The sequence below is a fragment of the Pezoporus occidentalis genome, unplaced genomic scaffold (assembly GCF_034315485.1).
Source record: "Pezoporus occidentalis ecotype Australia unplaced genomic scaffold, CSIRO_AGI_Poc_V1 ctg63, whole genome shotgun sequence".
Classification (NCBI taxonomy): Eukaryota; Metazoa; Chordata; class Aves; order Psittaciformes; family Psittacidae; genus Pezoporus; species Pezoporus occidentalis.
Window position 1 is genome coordinate 5454797 of NW_026915977.1, and position 18453 is coordinate 5473249.

General features: G+C 40.6%; 1 protein-coding gene across 2 annotated transcripts; it reads left to right on the plus strand.

The window, feature by feature from the left end:
• The first annotated feature begins 466 nt into the window (after positions 1–466).
• Positions 467–16453, plus strand: APOOL (apolipoprotein O like). 2 transcript variants are annotated; one of them, XM_062640195.1, is made up of 9 exons: positions 467–549; positions 5044–5163; positions 6773–6827; positions 7732–7830; positions 8550–8641; positions 9282–9368; positions 10639–10795; positions 12516–12566; positions 16176–16453. In XM_062640195.1, the coding sequence occupies exons 1-9, from the start codon at positions 538–540 to the stop codon at positions 16274–16276; spliced, it is 774 nt and encodes a 257-aa protein (XP_062496179.1). In that variant the 5' UTR covers positions 467–537; the 3' UTR covers positions 16277–16453. The 2 variants fall into 2 exon arrangements, with proteins under 2 accessions (XP_062496179.1, XP_062496178.1); XM_062640194.1 differs by lacking the exon at positions 16176–16453 and adding an exon at positions 4357–4461 and having other exon boundaries at positions 12516–12939.
• The last annotated feature ends 2000 nt before the right edge of the window (positions 16454–18453 follow it).

The following is an 18453-nucleotide window of genomic DNA, read 5'->3' on the forward strand; positions in this document are numbered from 1 at the left end:
TGTTTGGCCTGGAAAGGTTGGACCAGATCGTCCTTGCGGTCCCTTCCAAGCTGGGATTCTGTGAGTTATGAGCTGTGCCTTGGGCAGACCGCAGCTCAAGCTGTGGCTGCTGCACCCGAGCAGCCCACGAAGAGCTTTTCTGGCCCTTCCCCTACACTTACATGGGGTTTTCCTTCTGTTCCGTGTTCTATGCCGGGGACATTTGGGATTTGAGCTTTTCTGACCGGAACAGAATTAGTTACCTTGTACCCTGGAGCAGATGTTGAGGTCAGAACGTTACAAACCCCGAACACAACCAACCGAGCACCGGGGAGACGCCACATTAACACCAGCAACTTCCGTGCCGGTCACTGAGCGACGGCCCGTTCCGGTGCGGGAGCTACAAGGCCGGCAGCGCCCGCGCCGGCCCCGGCTGCTTCCCGGTCCCGTTCCTACCGCGGCGGCCGGCCCGGCTGTGGCCTGAGCCCGCCCCGAGCGCTGCGGCTCCTCCCCGCGGGCGCCGGCCCCTCCGTGCTGGCTGCAGGCGCCGTCGCTAACATGGCGGCCAAGGTGAGTGCCGCCTGGCGCAGAGGAGCGCGCTCCGGCTGCCCTTCCCTCGGCCCGGCTCCGGCTCCGGCTCTGAAGCACCCATGTCCCGGGGGCAGCCGGAGGACGCCCCGCGGAGACTTCCCCCGCCCGTTGTGAGCTCCACACGGGGAGCGGGCCGGGCCGGGCCGGTGTGTGCGGCCGGGGCAGCGGGGTAGGCCCACGGCGTTGAGCAGTTCCATGGCGGGTCGCTCCCTCAGGCCCTCGGCCGCCGTGCCCGGTGCTCCCCAGGGCCGGAGTCGTGCCGGCGGCACCCTGCGGTGCTCCAGCGCGGCGGGGAGAAGGTCGTGGTTTGTCGGAGCAGGGACATCCCCGCAGGCTGTGAGCCAGGGCTCAGCGGGAGGAGGAGGGAAGGACGAGGTGTCAGGGTTGTGTTCTCCGTTGCAGGAGCAGAGGTAGAAAGAGGTTCGAGAGGGCAGTTCAGTGGTACAGCACGGAGAGAAAGAAGTGTTTCTCTTGTGGTAGTTCCCCACCTGCTTACAGCCTCCCGCTCCGTAAGAGATCGCATATGAACATACTTATTTTCTGTTGGCATTGTAAAGTCGTGTTATGTATCCCTGAATATTAAAATCACGCTGTTACAAGCTAACAGTCACAAGTATCTTAAAAGGTTTTCCATTGTAGAGATAATGCAGTGTCTTTAAGCAGGGAGGGAATGCACTTGCAATGAAGGAGGCTGTCTCTGGAGTGGTTGGTTTTCCAGGTTTCACAGTGGATTTGATAAATAGGTTGCTCTCGCATGAATCTTTATATTTACTTTTGCAAAGTATTTAAAATGCGTGTGAAAAACGTGATGCAAAGAGGACAGAGGAGTGAAAATGAAGCATCTGACCTTAGTTTGTTACAAGTACCTGGAAAAAGAAACTTTGGCTTTGCTGTATGGCTGGGTCACCTTGAAGCAGTGTAGTCTGAACGATTTGGTACCTCTAGTGAAGTGATGGACTTTTATGTGTGTTCTTTATTATTTACTATGAAAAAGTAACAGTTTTATGCTTAAGGTTTTACTTTCCATTGGTTACCATTTGGCAAACGACGATTAAAAATGAATCCATGGAGTATCAGGAAGTTGAGTTTAAGCGGGAGGATGTTTCTGTTTTGAGGCTTCTTCCTACCTTTAGGGCAAGTTGCTTCACTTGTGCTTCCAGTTCTTGAAGCAGGTATACAGGGTTTGCAGTTTCAGCGGCACACAGTACTTACGGTCTTGGAGATGAGCATAAATTAAACATCTGGGTTTATTATGCTTTAGTTTGTGTTCTGTATCTTTTGAGTTGATCATGGTGAATTCTTTGTCGCAGTGTAGTGCTTTAACTTTATTGAATCTTTTATCTTTGATAAGATTCTAACACTTCGAAATAAACTGGTTTTGAAATGCAAAGACCTGAAGCTAAAATCATCCAGGTACATTTGGCAGTTTTATTGTTACTTTTTGGTTACTTTTACTCCAGTTCTGCTATTAAAAGGCACAGCTGCAACAGTTTTCTGGTAGAGAGCGTGTGATAAGTTTCTTCAGCAAATAACTGCTGTTCAGTCTCCTCATCACAAATAAAGCTGTGCCTCATCAAAAATAAAACTCTGTCTGTTGGTAGTGCTTTGAAACCACCATTGTGCTTTTTATGCCGCGCTCAGGTGGCACGTGTTGCAATGTGATGGCAGTGGTAGAGGTGCACAGGAATAACTCTTGCCACTGACCAGAGCATTAAGGCGGATGGTTTCTAGTGTCTTGATTCCTGTGATGCTTACTTAGGTCAGTGTTCATGTAGAACCTTTCTCCAGAAGATGCCATCTGGGCTCCTGGCTTTTGGAGCTGTGGATCTGTGGCCATTAGGGGCTGGGTGATTTTCTTTTGTTAGCTTCATAGGGCTTAGGTTTGAATCAGTTACTGACTGACCTGGAGACATTGTGCTGGCTGACCATGCAATTCCAGGATTTTTACAGCGTGAGCTTGTTGCAGATGTTTTTCTTCATACTTCTTTCCTAGTCTTTGATATATATGCGTGATTCTTCCATTTCTTAATTCTCAGCGACTTCTTTAGACCATTTCATAGGTAAAATGACTTTCAGTTTCTTTAGCTAAACAATGTATGCTTTTCCTTGTTTAATTCGTAGTATCCTTTGACGTAATTTGTGTAGATTTAATAATACTAGCTAATTGAGGTCTTTTTCATATACCTAGGCATTAGATAAAGAGGATAAGCAACTCAGTGCAGTGAAGCCTCTTTAGTGTAGTCAAGGTGACATTGCTTTTGGTTCACCTTGGTTCTTTGTGATTTCAATGGGAAAGCGTGAAACCTTGGAATAATTGTGCCAGCATAAATGTTAGTACAGATGTTTGCTTGGATTTTAAACATTTATGCATTTGTCTTCAGGCCTTCAAAAGCAAAGCAGTTACTGTCAGTCAGGAATTGAACAGCTTTCATCATTCCCAGGATAGCTTTCTCTTTTAGCACAGTAAACTCTGTTGTGACTTTTTAAAACACATTAATCAGATTTGTTAAATGAACAGTATAACTTCCTCATGCTTTCTCACTTTTAATCTTGATTTTCCTTCTGGTATCTACTGAAAGTCAGTGTGGTGTCTCAGTATCACCTTGTGCTGAAGTAAGTGATTATGATACATTAATGCTCAGTGAAATACATTAAACCTTTTGTCAACATGTGATTGAATTTTTCCACAGTGCTGGTCAGCCTGCATGGTATCAGCATGGCTGTAGTTTCTTTTTGTATGTGTAGGACTTTCCTCTATGGATTTTCAGAGGTGGTATCGCCTCTGTCTTCCTTCAGGCTGTATTCACGATTCCCAGTATAGTTAGGTCAACGTGGGAGAAACAGAGTTCTTTGGTAACATGACTTTTGGGTTCTCCCCCTCTGCCCTGCTTCAGACACAGGCGTGCTGCTGGTTTAACTTGCAAAGTGTCTGTTCTGCACCTGGGAGCATTTTTCATCCTTGTTTTCACGTTTCTAGAGTTTCAAAAATCCTTCAGGTGGAAACCATCACACCAAAGTTGCTGGTGCTTCAACACATGGCAAGTTTTTGAATGTATGCTATGCCAGTGTGCTTAATGCCAGCTCCCACGGGAACTGTATGGCAGTCAGTTAAAAAATACTCATGTGAAGCTGTATTTGAGTGTTACCTTTGTGAAGCATACAATGTTTATTTCCAAATAGTGTTCTAAGTAGACATCAAAGTCTCATGACCAAAGCTGGATTTCTGTAATTGACATTGTAACATACTTGATTGTATGTTACAATGGTAATTCTTAGATTCAGTTGCTGCTGTGTATTTTCATTGACCGTCAGCGCGCAGTTATTCCAGGCAGACAATAGTTGAGTCATTCTCTGCATTGGAAAGCAGATAACATTTTTTTTGTGATGCCACGGAGAAGTCCTGTAAATAAAACCTAGGTTTTGCTGAAACAAGAGTCATTCGTCGCCTTGGAGCACCTGTGTGTTGTATAGGTTAGAACTTAATTTACATTAAAGGATGATGGAAGGATCAACATGGCTTTGAACACAAAATTCTTCTGGGTGTTGTAGACACCGCTGTTGTTGTCCATGATCTCTCAGCTTTTTCTTTAACCATTGTGATTTGAGAAAATCTGTGTGTATGACAGAAGAGGTTCCTAAAGGGCATACTGGTGTAAAAAGGTTTTAAAAGTCACTTGCTTAATCTCATATTTGATCAAGCACGACACGACAGTAAAATCCAGACTTTACTGGAGGGCAATTCTAATTTCTTCATTAAGACTCCCTTTTTTCACCTGTCTGTCCCAGGTGGCAAAGCTGGCAGCTCTTTCTTCGGGTCTGCCGTTTGCATGTTTTACTGTGTATGCAGCAACAGAGAAGGAATCAAAAAGCCAGCTGGTGAAACCAGATCAGGTAAGAATCTTACTGTGTGTCAGTCTTTTAAATAATACTAGGAGAACCTATGAAACACCATCTCTTTCCATTGAATTATATTACCTGGTATATAAAATGCATAGCTAAATAATGTGATAATAAAAGTTACCTCCTAAATAACTGACCAGTATAGCACAAATAAAATTAAGTGTTACACATGAACTGTAGTAAAGTTTTATCTCATTTTCATTATTGTGTTATTTCCAGGCTGAAGCCAGCAAAGATAAAAGAGTGTAACACTGATCATGATAGTGTTTTTCTATTGTACAGTTTCTAGTAATACGTGTGTATGTCTTCCAACTGTTCTTGGTCATGCTTTCTGCGAATAAAAGACTGCTTTTATCATAGTAATTCTATTACTTAGAAGCTATACAGTACTTTCGGTTTTCAATTCTGTAACCTGTAGTCACACTTGTGTAAAAGTAAGTTTGTAAATACAAAAGAGTGCAATTCAGTATAGAGCTTTTGGTTTGGGAACACTAAGGATTTGTGGTCCTGAAAAACACTAGTCAATGTAAATATGAAACTCTCCCTGTAGTACAGTTACACTTTTCTTTCCAGCTACCAGTTTACTGTCTACCACCTCTGAAATCGAAATACATCGAAGAACAGCCTGGTTACTTGCAGAAGCAATTCTCTTCAGTAAGACAGACAACTGGCCACTATATTGGATGGTGCAAGGTAAGAAATTCCTGCATCCAAAGTTTCCTACAATTCCAGACGGAAGTAGAGTAAAACTTTGAAAAACCAGCATGCCTCATCCTGGAGTATTTTTTGCAGTTCCTTTTATTAACATACGCCTATAATTTAAGACGCAGAAATGAAACTTTCTTTCATTTTTCTCTGCTGTGCTTGTAACAGGGAACATGCATGTTCTCTCTGTTTCCCACATCCAAAGACAGCAAGAAAAACAGGTTCACTCCAGCCAGTGCTAAGGTGGATCTAGGTCAGCCCACGATGTCAGGTTCAGAATGTCTCTTGGTTAACTTCTACAGCAAGAGTTGTGCAGGTAAATTCTTGCTGGCAGAACTTGGTAGTGTTTAAGAGTCTGAAATTCCAGGTACAGACCACAAAAGAGCTGCTTCCGAAGCATGGGTTAAAAGACCTGATTCAGGTACTTCAGGAAAGACAGAGTGAGTGCATCCCATGTAACTGTTAAAGCAGGCTCTTAATAATTAGTCATCAAAAATACCTCACAGCCTGTTACTGAATAGTCTGGGTGCAGGAGAAGATGTGATACCTATCACCATTCTCTTAACGGCTGGTAAATGACAGCTTTACCCTGGCTGCTGTTACTATGCTTTTTTATGCATGTATTTTTCTCTTACAAACAAAGTAGACTTCATTATTTGAAAAGCCAAATAAATCAAAATGCCTTCCTGTATTTGCTGTAAATTCTCATTTTCTTGATCTGAAAATTTTGTCAGTGACTGTGTAACTGAAACCATTTAGTTCCAAATCTGTATCAAACTTCTCCAGGCCCTTCATCATTGTTTCCGAGATTGACTAGCAGTGACCCCTGCTGGTACAAATTCTGCACTCCTCCAAACAAATGATTTTGGTGAAATAGCTCAAGATGCTGTTCTTTTCATTAAACTCCTTTACAGAGTTTTACTCAATTAAACTCCATTAAAGAGTTTGACTCAATTTATTTAGCAATCTGAGGACAATGATACTAATAATATGGTAGGAGAAGGATTTTTTCCTTTATAAAGAAAAAACTTGTAATTAAATAAATTGACCAATTTAAAAGGAGTTTTAATTGCAAACTAGTTGAGCACATCTTTGTCCTAATCAGTATTGCTTATCTTTAGTGAAGGTGAGCACCATTTTTACAAACTAAAAGGCAAAGTCAGTTTTACTGGATAAGTCTCTAAGGAACAGGAGATTATATTTTATAGTTGAATTTAATTCTGTTATACAGCTGGTGTCCAAAAGTTTTGCTACCCTCCAGTTTTGTTCCTGAGATGTTAATTTTGAAAGTGATTTTGCTACATTAAAGAGATTTTTTTTTTTAATGAAATATGGATGAAAGTGTGTGTGTGTATATATATATATATATATATTAAAAATATAGATAGGGTAGTCAAAAAGGGGCTAGATATCCGCACACCTCTGTAGGAGTTCGTAGATCTGGTTTGGGTTTTTCTAGAGTTACCTCCTATTTCTTTGTCTCATTATGCTAAGCCACATGTATCAACCAAGTAGTTTTTTACTGAAAGCATCTACTTTTGCAAAGATTTTACATTTGTTTCCTCTGGTTTTGTTTTGTTTTTTTGTTTTTTGGTAGGATGCTTTTCTCTTTGTTAAAAATGGAATCATGGATTCAATTCAATTTGGGAAAGGTAGGCAAGTCTCATATTTCTGAATTAGGCATTTTCTGTTGTTTCTTCTTGTGGCTTAGATGGTTGAAACAGCAAATTCCAGTTACAGGAGGAGGAGAGGTGAAAGGGGAGTGCACGGAAATGCTTTCTGCAAGCGTGGAAGAAGCAGACCTGCACTACTCTTAATTTATGGTGGAGTTTCATTTCTGTTCTCAAATGAGAAAAATGACCAGTGAAATGGTACTTCTCATTCCTTTGATTTTAGCATTGCTCTTAAAATCATAGTATCTAAGAATTGTTGAAGCTGGAATGTCTCTAGATCCGTAGGTCTCCCTGTAGAGGCACTTCTATAGATTATCTAGTCCAGTCACCTGCTTAGAGCAAGGCCAAAGCAAGTTGGTTGTCTGTGTCCAGTCAGGTCTTGAACTTCTGTGAGGGTGGAAATTCCACAACCCATCTTAGTCATAAAAATGGCTTCTTAATTCTAGCACAAGTTACAAGCAGTATTTGCATTCAGGTTCAGTATCAGAAACTCTTATTTTCAGATAAGTTATTTTCCCTAAAAACAGTATACTGGGAGATGCCAAAATATGTGTTGTCTCATTTAATGTATACTTACTCAGAGTGAAGTGAAAGCTTAAATCTCTGCTTTCCCTATTAATGGCTTCTAAAACAAAAAAAGTCTCTAAGGAGAAAACTTTGTTGTTGTGTTTTGGGGACTGTGATTTTTAGTTCTGTCTAAAGGGCTGCAGAAGTGTGCATCTGCAAAATCAGACATCTTCAGTCATTATGGAAAAAAATCCAGCTTTAGACTGTTTTCAGTTTAAGATACTCAGCATTTTGCTTTTATCTTTATTTCTTAACTGGGAAATAAAGGGTTAATACTGAAATGCTATACTTTTTTGTTGTTATTTTTAATTCTAAGATGCTTACATTTACCTGAAGAATCCACCACCAGAATTTCTTCCCAATGTTGGTATCATTACAATGTCAGGCTTGGCAGGCCTAGCGCTGGCAAGGAAAGGTAGGGTTTTTTGCTTGTTTTCACTATTGGTGTGTTGAATATGTAGCATGTAATAATTTCAATGGTCAAAAGGCTTTTCTGAAACATAGGTAAAAAACTATGTAACTGATAAATTGAAGGGACATCATTAAATGCTGTTTTTAGAAGCTGGCTAAGACCTAATAGAACAGGATTATATAGACATTTTCAATGGTGGTATCAACAGAAATTCTAAGTGGGACATTTGTTTTGAGTTTGCTTGTTATTGGTTTTGAGAAACTGTATGGTAGGAAATTGGAGACAAATTAACAACTAAGGTTACCGAATGCAGTGAAAACTAAGGGAGTTCAGAGGGAAGATGCTAAAGGGTGTTGGCATTTGGCTAACAAGTATAAGAGAATACATGTCAGAAGGCATGGTTTCAACAATTTTGAAGCCAGAAGGGTAATTTTATAGATAGAGCTGAATGACACAGACCTTCTTACAGTTTTCACTATATTGGAAAATCTAGTTCAGGCTTTGTTCTCACTCAAGAAACCAATGTTCAGAGTATCAGTGTCTCCTACAAACATGTCTGTACTAAACTATTACCACACTCTGTATACTCTTCTCCAGCTGTTACAGGGATAAGTTTGATATAAACAATGGTTAGGGGTTAAACAACTGCACTTATTCGATACAAGTACTTCACTTTACATTTCTTTGGCGTCTGATTATTTGAAATATTTGGCTTTATACAGGTTCTAGATGGAAGAAAATTGTTTATCCACTAGGACTTACTGCTTCAGGAATTTCTGTTTGTTACCCAGCTCAGTCAGTGGTATTTGCTAAGGTAAGTTTACATCTGTTTTAATACTGAATTAACAGTGAATTTTATCTTAGTATTCTGATTTCTCTTGAATTGCAAGTGTCATGGGACTAGGAGTCAGAATTAACATGCATCTTTGTTAAAACGTGTAATGCATCACAGGTGTTAATTGCATAATTATAAAAAAGTAATAAAATAACTGAATTTTAAAATGCATTGTCTCACTTTTTAATGGTCATTTCTCAAATAAATGAAGATGACTTTATCCTGCTGAAATGAAAGTAAATAAAAAATAAAGCCTTGCCAAACTTGATAAACAGCAATTTGAGATACTATAGGATAACATCTGTAGAATTTCTTGTTTTCCAGTTATTGTCATCTTGATGTTGTCTACTTGACATTGCCAAAAAACTGTTGGCTGATCAGATTTTGATTTAGAATCACAGAATCATAGAATAGTTAGGGTTGGAAAGGACCTCATTTTGAGTAGGTGGATGTAGTATGTGAGTGCTACCTGTGGATTTCTAGCGCCAATTTGAACATTATTTAGGATTTGCTTGACATAAGAGTAATATGCACTAGATCTTGCAAATAATATGAATTTAATTTAAATGGTCTGTGTATTTTTTTTAAAGCTGTTTTTAATTTACATTTTTTTAAATAGGTGGCAGGGAAAAAGTTGCTTTCTGCAAGCCATCAAACCTATGGGGCTTTGCAGTCACTGTGGGCAGTAAATGAAGGTGTCACCAAGGTAGGCTTTCTCAGTAATTTCTGTAACTCCTAAATGCAGAGGGTGAAAAAAGTACATTAGAAGGTCAAGTACTGGTTGCTCGTACTGGTTGCTCATACTGTTAAGGTCACTTAATTGTGTTAAGTGAGGCACCAAAACCTTTTTTATAAGTTCAGTGTTTTATCGATGCTGTAGTCATTACAGCTTTTGCACCAATATATACCGAGATCTCTTTTGTAGTGCTACAAAACAGACAAGATGCACAAGAGAAAACCAAGTTTTTCTTACAGCTCTTTTTTGATCTTGACAAAAATAATCCATTCCTGATTCAAGCTTTGGTTCTAAGGAGACCACTGAATTTAGGATAGAGATACAAAGAATCGCAGTAGGTATAACTGGCTTAATGCTTAAACATGTCAGTGTAAATTATGTATGGAATTTGGGTTAGTACAATCTGGACTTAAACATGTTTTTTCTGCAACCTGAAAGGGCTTTTCTCCAGTGAAAATGTATAAACCCTTGGCAAGAGTAGTACTTTCCTGAGTAAAATTTCAGGTTTGCACAGTGATTTGTTTCTTTTTCTCTTTTTAAAGAAGATGCAAGTTTCTCATTTATATTAGCATTTAGAAGTATTTTGCTTTAAATTTATGGTGTTCATTTGTATACAGGCCTCACCTTACATTTTGACTGAGGAGCACAAATGGAACAATGAGTTTTCAAAATGAGATTCAGATAAATGTCATTAAACTGAGAGTGAAACAAGAATTGATGTGATAAAGACAGTTTCTATCATTTTTTTTTCTCCTCAGTGAAGCCTGTTCCCAAAACAATATATTATTTTTCATTACTAGGTTATTACCATGACTTATCTTTCTGTTTTCTGTTAAATAAGGGAGTAGGTGTTCTGAAAATAACTAAATGCTTTTCCAGTCTTGTGCAAGGCTCTAGGTTCCTCATCTGTGAATGAACAGTGCCTTCCTAGTGAAGGACTTTGAGGGGGTCAGGTAAAAGCACAGTATCAGACTGAAGTACATACTGATGACAAAGTAAATTTCCTTACATGTGAATTTGAAGTTGTATGTGAACTGTGGGGTTCTTTCATGCGTTTTAGTTTCTCCATCTGTGTCCCTTGCTTGCAGCTGACTTTAACATTACTAGTTGAGTATCATTGTATGATATTATGTCTGAAAATAATGTCATAACAGATAAGCTTTCAGGCTTGAAAGCTTTGTTTTGCCATGAAGTATTAAGCATATACCCTTGTGACTTTCTCTTAATTTTTGGTTCACAGGTGCAGCAAGAGTCAATATCAGTTACTGGGGAAGATAAGAAAAAGAAAGAAATTTCTAGTACAAAACCTGAGTCTGCTATTGAGTCAAGATCATTTAACAGAACAGAATCTTCTCCAGTAGAGTCTTGGAGTAACGAAGATCCAGTGCCTTCATCAGGTGAATTAAACATTTCAAGTGTAATCTCAGGGCACCTTGAAAATCCAGTTACTTCATTTTGTAGTTACCCTTGCTTTAAAATAGAGCAGACTGTTATAGCATATTATTCTTGAAAATATACTGTAGACACTGTTATTTAGTACATACTTCAGAGCCTCAGGGGGATGATAATTTTCTCACTGTGGACCCTGTCACACTGTCAGAATTCTTATATATTTGTTGTTCTCTCTCAGTAATGTTTTCTTTCATTCCATATGGTGTGGACCATATCCCACATTGCTAGTTAATGAGATGATGTCAAGTACTTCCCTTAAATACCTACTTTAAAGTATCTTTCTGTTATCAGACTACCATAAGTATAACTTACAGGATTACTGCTGGACTTGGGTGAGAACATCTAATTTGAGTTACTATTCACTTCTCCATATGGCTTCTATATCTTCAGATACTGGTAGAAGAGGAATGTGTAATTGCCAAGGCACTGGATTTTATTTGCTAGGTTTTTTGCAGTGGTGTTCTTTGTGCAGCTCAAGTGGGCGAGATAATTGCCTAGATCATGTAAAAGCATATTTAACATATGACTATTTTGATAGGCCAGTTGCTAAGAGAAATAGTGCAATTACCTATTAAAGGAGAACTAAATTAATTTTAAAATAGTTGCCTTTTGTAGGGGCAGTTTTGACTCTGGTTGCTGAAACTTGCTTCCTTCTTTTTCCTGTGTTCTTTACCAGAGCATTCGTTTTTTTAAGCAGAAAATACTTGAATGGGGGTTTGATTCCCTTTATTTTCACTATAATGTACATGCACATCTTTCTTTGCTTTGCATCCGTATTTTTCCTGATTTAGTTGTGGAATGCTTTGATCTGTTTTTACATTGGCTTCAGGCCGGACTGTCTTTGATGGTTTAATGTGTAGACATATCCTGTGTCTTTACTCTCGTGGCATTAGTTCTTGTCCCTAATACAGCCAAAAATGCCCATGTCCTAAATTAATTTGTGCTGTCAGAGATATTTATTTTCACTAGCTCAAACAGGGCAGAGCTTTCAGGAGAGCATGGCACCCTTGGCTAAACCAGCTGATGTAGCTGGAAGAGAAGCAGGCTAGTAGTAGGAGGTACAGTACTAGATACCCTGCCTTTATATTCTCTGAGACCTTCTGGAATTACAGTATCACCAAGTATGTCATTCTTTGTGCATTGTCATTCAGGGCGAGTGTGAGGGTTCAATGCTTTAGTAAACAGTTCATTGGTTTTGGAAGTCATGAAGTGAAAATAGGTAAGAGTTTGTCATAATTTGGAATTCTTGCCATCTGGCAGCAGCTTCAGTGAAGATACTGATGTGGTTGGTTTTGGGAGACAGATCTGTTCCTGCAGTTAACAGGACAAGACTAGGGATTTTTTTCCATGTCCCAAACTTTCTCTTCTTTTTTAACATGTGTAGGGCAAAGCCATCACTATTTATTCTCTCATTCTGCTGCATTCAAGAAGTAGTATTAAGGTATAGAGAGCAGAAGGAGGAGCTGCTCCCCATCCACTGCTGTATGCTAATAATTAGAACATACCTTCATTATCCTGAATTGCTTACACAGTTTTAACTAGAATCTACATATTTGGATCCTTTGTGTTTGCTAATACAGTAGTTCTCAAAATGTGCCAATATGTTGGTTTTTTTCTACAGCTCAAATACATATTTTAATTAAATTTCTTTACTATCTCTAACAGGACCAGTGAAGACATCAAAATTTAAGCCTGATCCAAAACTTATGGACCATGGTCAATCCAGCCCAGAAGATGTGGATATGTACAGTACTAGAAGCTAAGAGAAATATGCTTACAAACCTTTGCAAAGTGTTACAGATAGGGGGAGGGAAAGAAGAGAAGGAATATTCCTTATGATACGTGCTCTTTGATGTATAATTTCATCAGGTATTTTCTTATATCCCAGTTTGTATTATTCACTTACATGGTTCTGTTTAGTGGATGTTTTGTTTCTCACTACCTGTAAGTGGTGAGAGTTCACTCATTGTCAGTGTTGTTAGTGAGACACTGCGAAAGTGGCCTTTGTCTGGGTCTTCTCACAGTGAGGTTTCTCTTTGCCAAGCTTGTTAATAAATGTCACTTCACAAAGGATACTTGAAAATATAAACCTACGTCTGTAGTTCGGCTCAGATGTTCATAGATCTGAAAGAAGAATGTGATGGATGGGGTTTGCAGAAGCTTCGTTGTCTTTTTCTTCTTTCAGCTCTGGAATGAAGGGCAAGAGATTAGCACTAAAAAGTCACTTGTTAACATCATGCCAATAACATTATCTTCAGTGCTTGCATAAACAAGCCACTTTGTTGTGGTTTTTTTTTTTTTTTCCATTTTGAAATCATTTCTTGTCTGCTCATGTTCATTTTCTCATCAACCAACACCCCCAAGTCCTTCTCCGCAGGGCTGCTCTGAATCTCTTCTCTGCCCAACCTGTAGCTGTGCCCGGGATTGCTCCGACCCAGGTGTAGGACCTTGCCCTTGGCATGGTTAAACTTCATGAGGTTGGCATCAGCCCACCTCACAAGCGTGTCGAGGTCCCTCTGGATGGCATTCCTTCCCTCCAGGGTATCAACCGAACCACACAGCTTGGTGTCATCGGCAAACTTGCTGAGGGCGCACTTGATCCCACTGTCCATGTCAGTGATGAAGGTGTTGAACAAGACCGGTCCCAACACCGATCCCTGAGGGACACCACTTGTTACTGGTCTCCAGCCGGACATTGAGCCATTGACCACAACTCTTTGTGTGCGGCCATCCAGCCAGTTCTTTATCCACCGAGTGGTCCATCCATCAAATTGATGTCTCTCCAATTTAGAGACAAGGATGTCATGTGGGACAGTGTCGAACGCTTTACGCAAGTCCAGGTAGATGACATCAGCTGCTCTACCCCTGTCCATCGGTTCCGTAGCCCCATCATAGAAGGCCACCAAATTGGTCAGGCAGGATTTCCCCTTAGTGAAGCCATGCTGGCTGTCACCAAGCACCTTGTTGATTTTCATGTGCCTTAGCATGCCTTCCAGGAGAATCTGCTCCAAGATGTTGCCAGGCACAGAGGTGAGACTGACTGCTCTGTAATTCCCTGGTCATCCATTTTCCCCTTCTTGACAATGGGGGTTATATTTCCCTTTTTCCAGTCGTCGGGAACTTCACCTGACTGCCAGGATTTCTCAAATATGATGGCCAGCGGCTCCACAACTTCATTCTCCAGCTCCTTCAGGACCCGTGGATGGATCTCATCAGGACCCATGGACTTGTGCACGTTCAGATTTTTAAGATGGTCTTAGACCAGTTCCTCTCCTACAGTGGGCGCAAGGTCTTCATTCTCACAGTCCCTGCATCTGCCCTCCAAGACTTGGGTGGTTTGGTCAGAGCCTTTGCCAGTGAAGACTGAGGCAAAGAAGTCATTCAGAACCTCAGCCTTCTCCAAATCCTGTGGAGCCAGTTCTCCTGAGAGCTTCCTGAGGGGGCCTACATTCTCCCTCTCTGTTTTTTATTTGCTATGTACTTGTAGAATCCCTTCCTGTTATCGTTAATACCTCTAGCTAAGTTTAATTCTAACTGGGCCTTAGCTTTCCTAACCTGGTCCCTAGCTTCCCGGACAACATCCCTGTACTCTTCCCATGCCACCTGTCCTTGCTTCCACTTATTATAAGCCTCTTTTTTCATTTGAATTTTCCTCAGGAGCTCTTTATCCTTCCGAAGCAGGTTACTGAAGAGGCCAAAGTCTGCTCTTTTGAAGTCCAGGGCAGTGAGCTTGCTGCACGCTCTTCTCACTGTCCTGAGGATCTCAAATTCGAGCATCTCATGATCGCTGCATCCAAGGCTGCCCTGGAGAGTCACATTTCCAACGAGCCCTTCCCTGCTGGTGAGCAGGAGGTCAAGCACGGCGCCTCTCCTTGTCACCTCCTCTATTACTTGCAGAAGGAAGTTGTCTTCTACACAACCGAGGAACCTCCTGGATTGCTTGTGCCGGGCCGTACCGTCCTTCCAACAGATGTCAGGGTGGTTGAAGCCACCCATGAGAACAAGGGCCTGTGAGCTTTTCCTATCTGCCTATGGAGTGCTTCATCCGCAGGTTCTCCTTGATCAGGCAGTCTGTAACAGATCCCCACAGCAATGTCCCCCATAGCTATATTCCCTTTAACCCTGACCCACAAACTCTCTGTTAACTGCTCACCTGTCCCCAGTGACAGTTCCATACTCTCCAGCCTATCCCTAACATAAAGGGCAACTCCCCCTCCCCGCCTGCCAGGCCTGTCCTTCCTAAAGAGCCTGTAACCTTCCATTCCAACACTCCAGTCGTAGGAGCCATCCCACCATGTTTCTGTGATGCCTATTATACCATACCCCCGTAGACGTGCACACATCTCTAATTCCTCTAATGTATTCGTAGTGTTCAGGAAGTTGGAAACCATCTGCAGTTTTGAGGCTTAAAGTGCTCACAAATATTAAAAATGCAGCATTAATAGCCAGCCAGTTGTTTCCTCCCAGAAGTTTGTAGGCAGTGCCCATTGATCTTGGTAGGGTTTCCATAAAATTCTGTCATTTTCCATCAGAATGAAATTAGACACTAAATTTCGTAGGATTAAACTTTCCAGCACTGCTTTTATCATTGTGTATGGCACTCTACTGCTCTTCGATCTCCATTTCTCTTAGAAAACACAAAACAACTCATACAAAGGTTGGAACAGATCTGCTGGCCTTCCTTGAACAAAGTGCAACTCACAGTGATGATCACCCTGCTGCCTAGAGGTAATCTCACCTGTATCTACTATGGCACTTCCCTAACACTTAAACTGCAAAAGGACACTGTGCTTGTACTTTGTCCTTTGATCTGCTGAATTCTGTTACCTTTCATGAAAATACATGCTTTGTTGTAAAGTTGAGGGGGAAAGCAAGAGCAAACTTAGATAAACACTTAGTTTGGTTGGATGATGAATGGGATATGAAGGGATATTTGCTCATGTTCTCCATAAGAAGAAATTTTACAACCTTATTCCTTCTTCTGAGGCTTGTAAAGGCAAATGACTAGTGAAATACAGGCAAGCAGTATTCCTAGTGTCATTGAGGGACTAGCAGAAGTTGTAAGGAGATGCACAGTGTGTTGTCTAGAAAGTACACATGATGAATGAGCGAAAGAATGATTAAGGCTTTTGGGATGCTTCAGAAACAGAGAAGTATTGGTATTTTGGAATCCAAATTTCAGGCAAAGTGTTGCACTTTGTTACAGAGTCCAAGTAAGGTGAAGTCAGTAAATGTGAGGTTTAAAGAAAAATTCTATTAGTGAAACTTGCTTAGGACAACTGACCTAGAATTTCATGTGTTTTGTTTCTTTAATCATCTCTTAAGGTCCAGAAAACTCAGAATTCAGGCAGCAATCAGAGGATATCAGTCTTCACAGAGCTCCTGAGCAAGACACATTTAGTGTTCCATCACAGAGAGAGGAGTAGAAAAATTAGTATGTGGGCTTCATATACCATTTCCAGGGAAACGGATGAAGATGTAAGGCAGGAAGTGAAAATGGGGAAGAAATTACTACTTACAAGTGCAAGACTGGATGGCAGAAATTGCATTATCTGTCTACCTTTTGGTCAGATTCTGGATTAGAAAACATGATGCAAAAACCATCTGCTCTACTAGATTCTGTTTACGTTCTAACTTACGTCCTTTGAGTCAACAAGAAAGGTAAGATGATGCAGGTTTGAGTGGGTTTAGTAGGGCTTTACTGTGGTGATGTTTTTCAGTGGGGAACTGCACACAAGAATTAGTCTCCTGGGAGCAGGGAGAGAAGGTTCCTTGGGTAGCTGTTAAGGAACAAGCATGTCTGCCCTTTCCAGGCAAGAGTAGGCCTTAAAGGAATTTCTGCCCGCAAAAGCGAGTCTTGTCCTTTCCGTACTTGTAAGGTTGTTATTACTGAGATCTCATAATACACATGAAAGGGTCTGGTCTGCAAAAGGTATGTTGGACTCTGTGCTGGTTAGGCAGTCAGGAATTAGATGTTCCATGCAAGCAGTTTGTATTGCAGCCCTTGGTCTTAGAAGAAGGTTGTGCTATAAATGGACATGATGCACAAAGCTATCCTTAGGCTGTATTTTGGTCTGAAATGACTCCTTAGGGTAAAACTCTAATAGAACTATACCTTAGAGTTGTCATTCAGAAGTCTTAAATGCATTTTCTAGGGTGTTACTTAAAATTAGTGCTCCTACCCACTTCGATGGGTGAACAGTATGAGTGAAGTGAACACTTCTGATAAAATGGTATCCCTGTGCTGTGTCATATCTTCTTGGATGAGTGAGCGGGCACAGGTTTATTCCAGTACAGGGTTTGCCTGCTGCTATCACTTCTTGGTTAATTTTTTCCGTCAGGTGACATTTCTCTTTTTCAGGTCTTTTCCTACAAGACAGGGTATGGTTTTGTTTGTTTTCTATCAAGTTTTTGTTAAATATCCCCACACAGTTGAAAAGCTGGGAATAAAATTAGTGCCTTAGGTGCTGGCACTGGAACAGCTACAGCCGGAGATGGCTCTTTTTCCTATCTGCAGCCAAAGGAAGTGGGACAAAGTATTGAGAGGTTTTGTATCCTGACCAGGTGTGTTCTCTGCTTTTCAGAAATGCCATAATCGAGCTCTCAGCTGGTGTTTCTGCCCTGGAGCATAGGTTTAACAGTAGTGGGAAGGGATTTTTGGTAAAGCCTGGAATACGGTATATTGCAGTGGTTCCTTGCTAACATGACTTCTGTTGGAGTCAGCATTGTCTTGTCCACCCATGTGAGATACTTGATGAGAGAAATTTCTAGAGGTACCAAAAAAGATGTGGTTTATTATAGAGAGGCTTGGAATGTATTTGCTGAAATGAAGGCAGCCCAGATCAGGTTACTGATCTGCTCTTGTGTGAATATTGGAATGGTGACTGTGAATCTTTATTCCTTGGCTGCCATTTCCTAAAGTGTTTCTGTGCAAAAAGGTGTCTGCTCTCTTCAGTTCAGACACCTGAACCTCTGCTCTACAAATGGCTTGTTCCCGATAACTAGAAGGAGCTGTAGCCACATCTCCCTATCAGTAATTTATAGTAAAGGTGCTATGCAGTGGCTTTAAAAAAGCAAATTCAAATCTCCGTCGTGCCATGCTTGTGAGTCTTCATGTTAAATGTGTGCCTGACTTGATCTCAGGATCCCAGCCGCGGTACACAAACCTGTTCAACGGTGAAAAACTCATGTGGATATGCAGGGAAAGTTGCAGTGCAAGACATGGTTTTATTAATTTATACTGAAGCACTGAAACGCCTCTCAAATGTGTCATGAATGGTCACTTACAGTTTCTTTCATGATGCAGTAATACAGTAATATAATACAAGTAAGAATATATACTGTAATTTTTATATATTTGTAAAAAGTTCAAGGTCCTAACTGGGTCACATAATATTTTATAATATAGAAAGTGCTAATTTAATGCATGTTTTTCATTTACAATTGGGTATATTGAGATCTGGAAATTGTTGATATTAATTTTTTATTTGCATCAAACTGATTGTTATCCTTTATTTTGTCATACTGTTGTGAAGCACCTGAAAATAAAGGGTGATGTGATACTTTTCAAAGGTTAAGCTTAACTTTGGTGTGTTTTCTTCCT

Excerpts from the sequence above, each read along its gene's own strand:
- APOOL (XM_062640194.1), top strand. Across the intron at positions 6,828-7,731 it reads TTCAATTCAATTTGGGAAAG|ATGCTTACATTTACCTGAAG; the intron begins GTAGGCAAGTCT and ends TTTAATTCTAAG. Across the intron at positions 8,642-9,281 it reads AGTCAGTGGTATTTGCTAAG|GTGGCAGGGAAAAAGTTGCT; the intron begins GTAAGTTTACAT and ends TTTTTTAAATAG.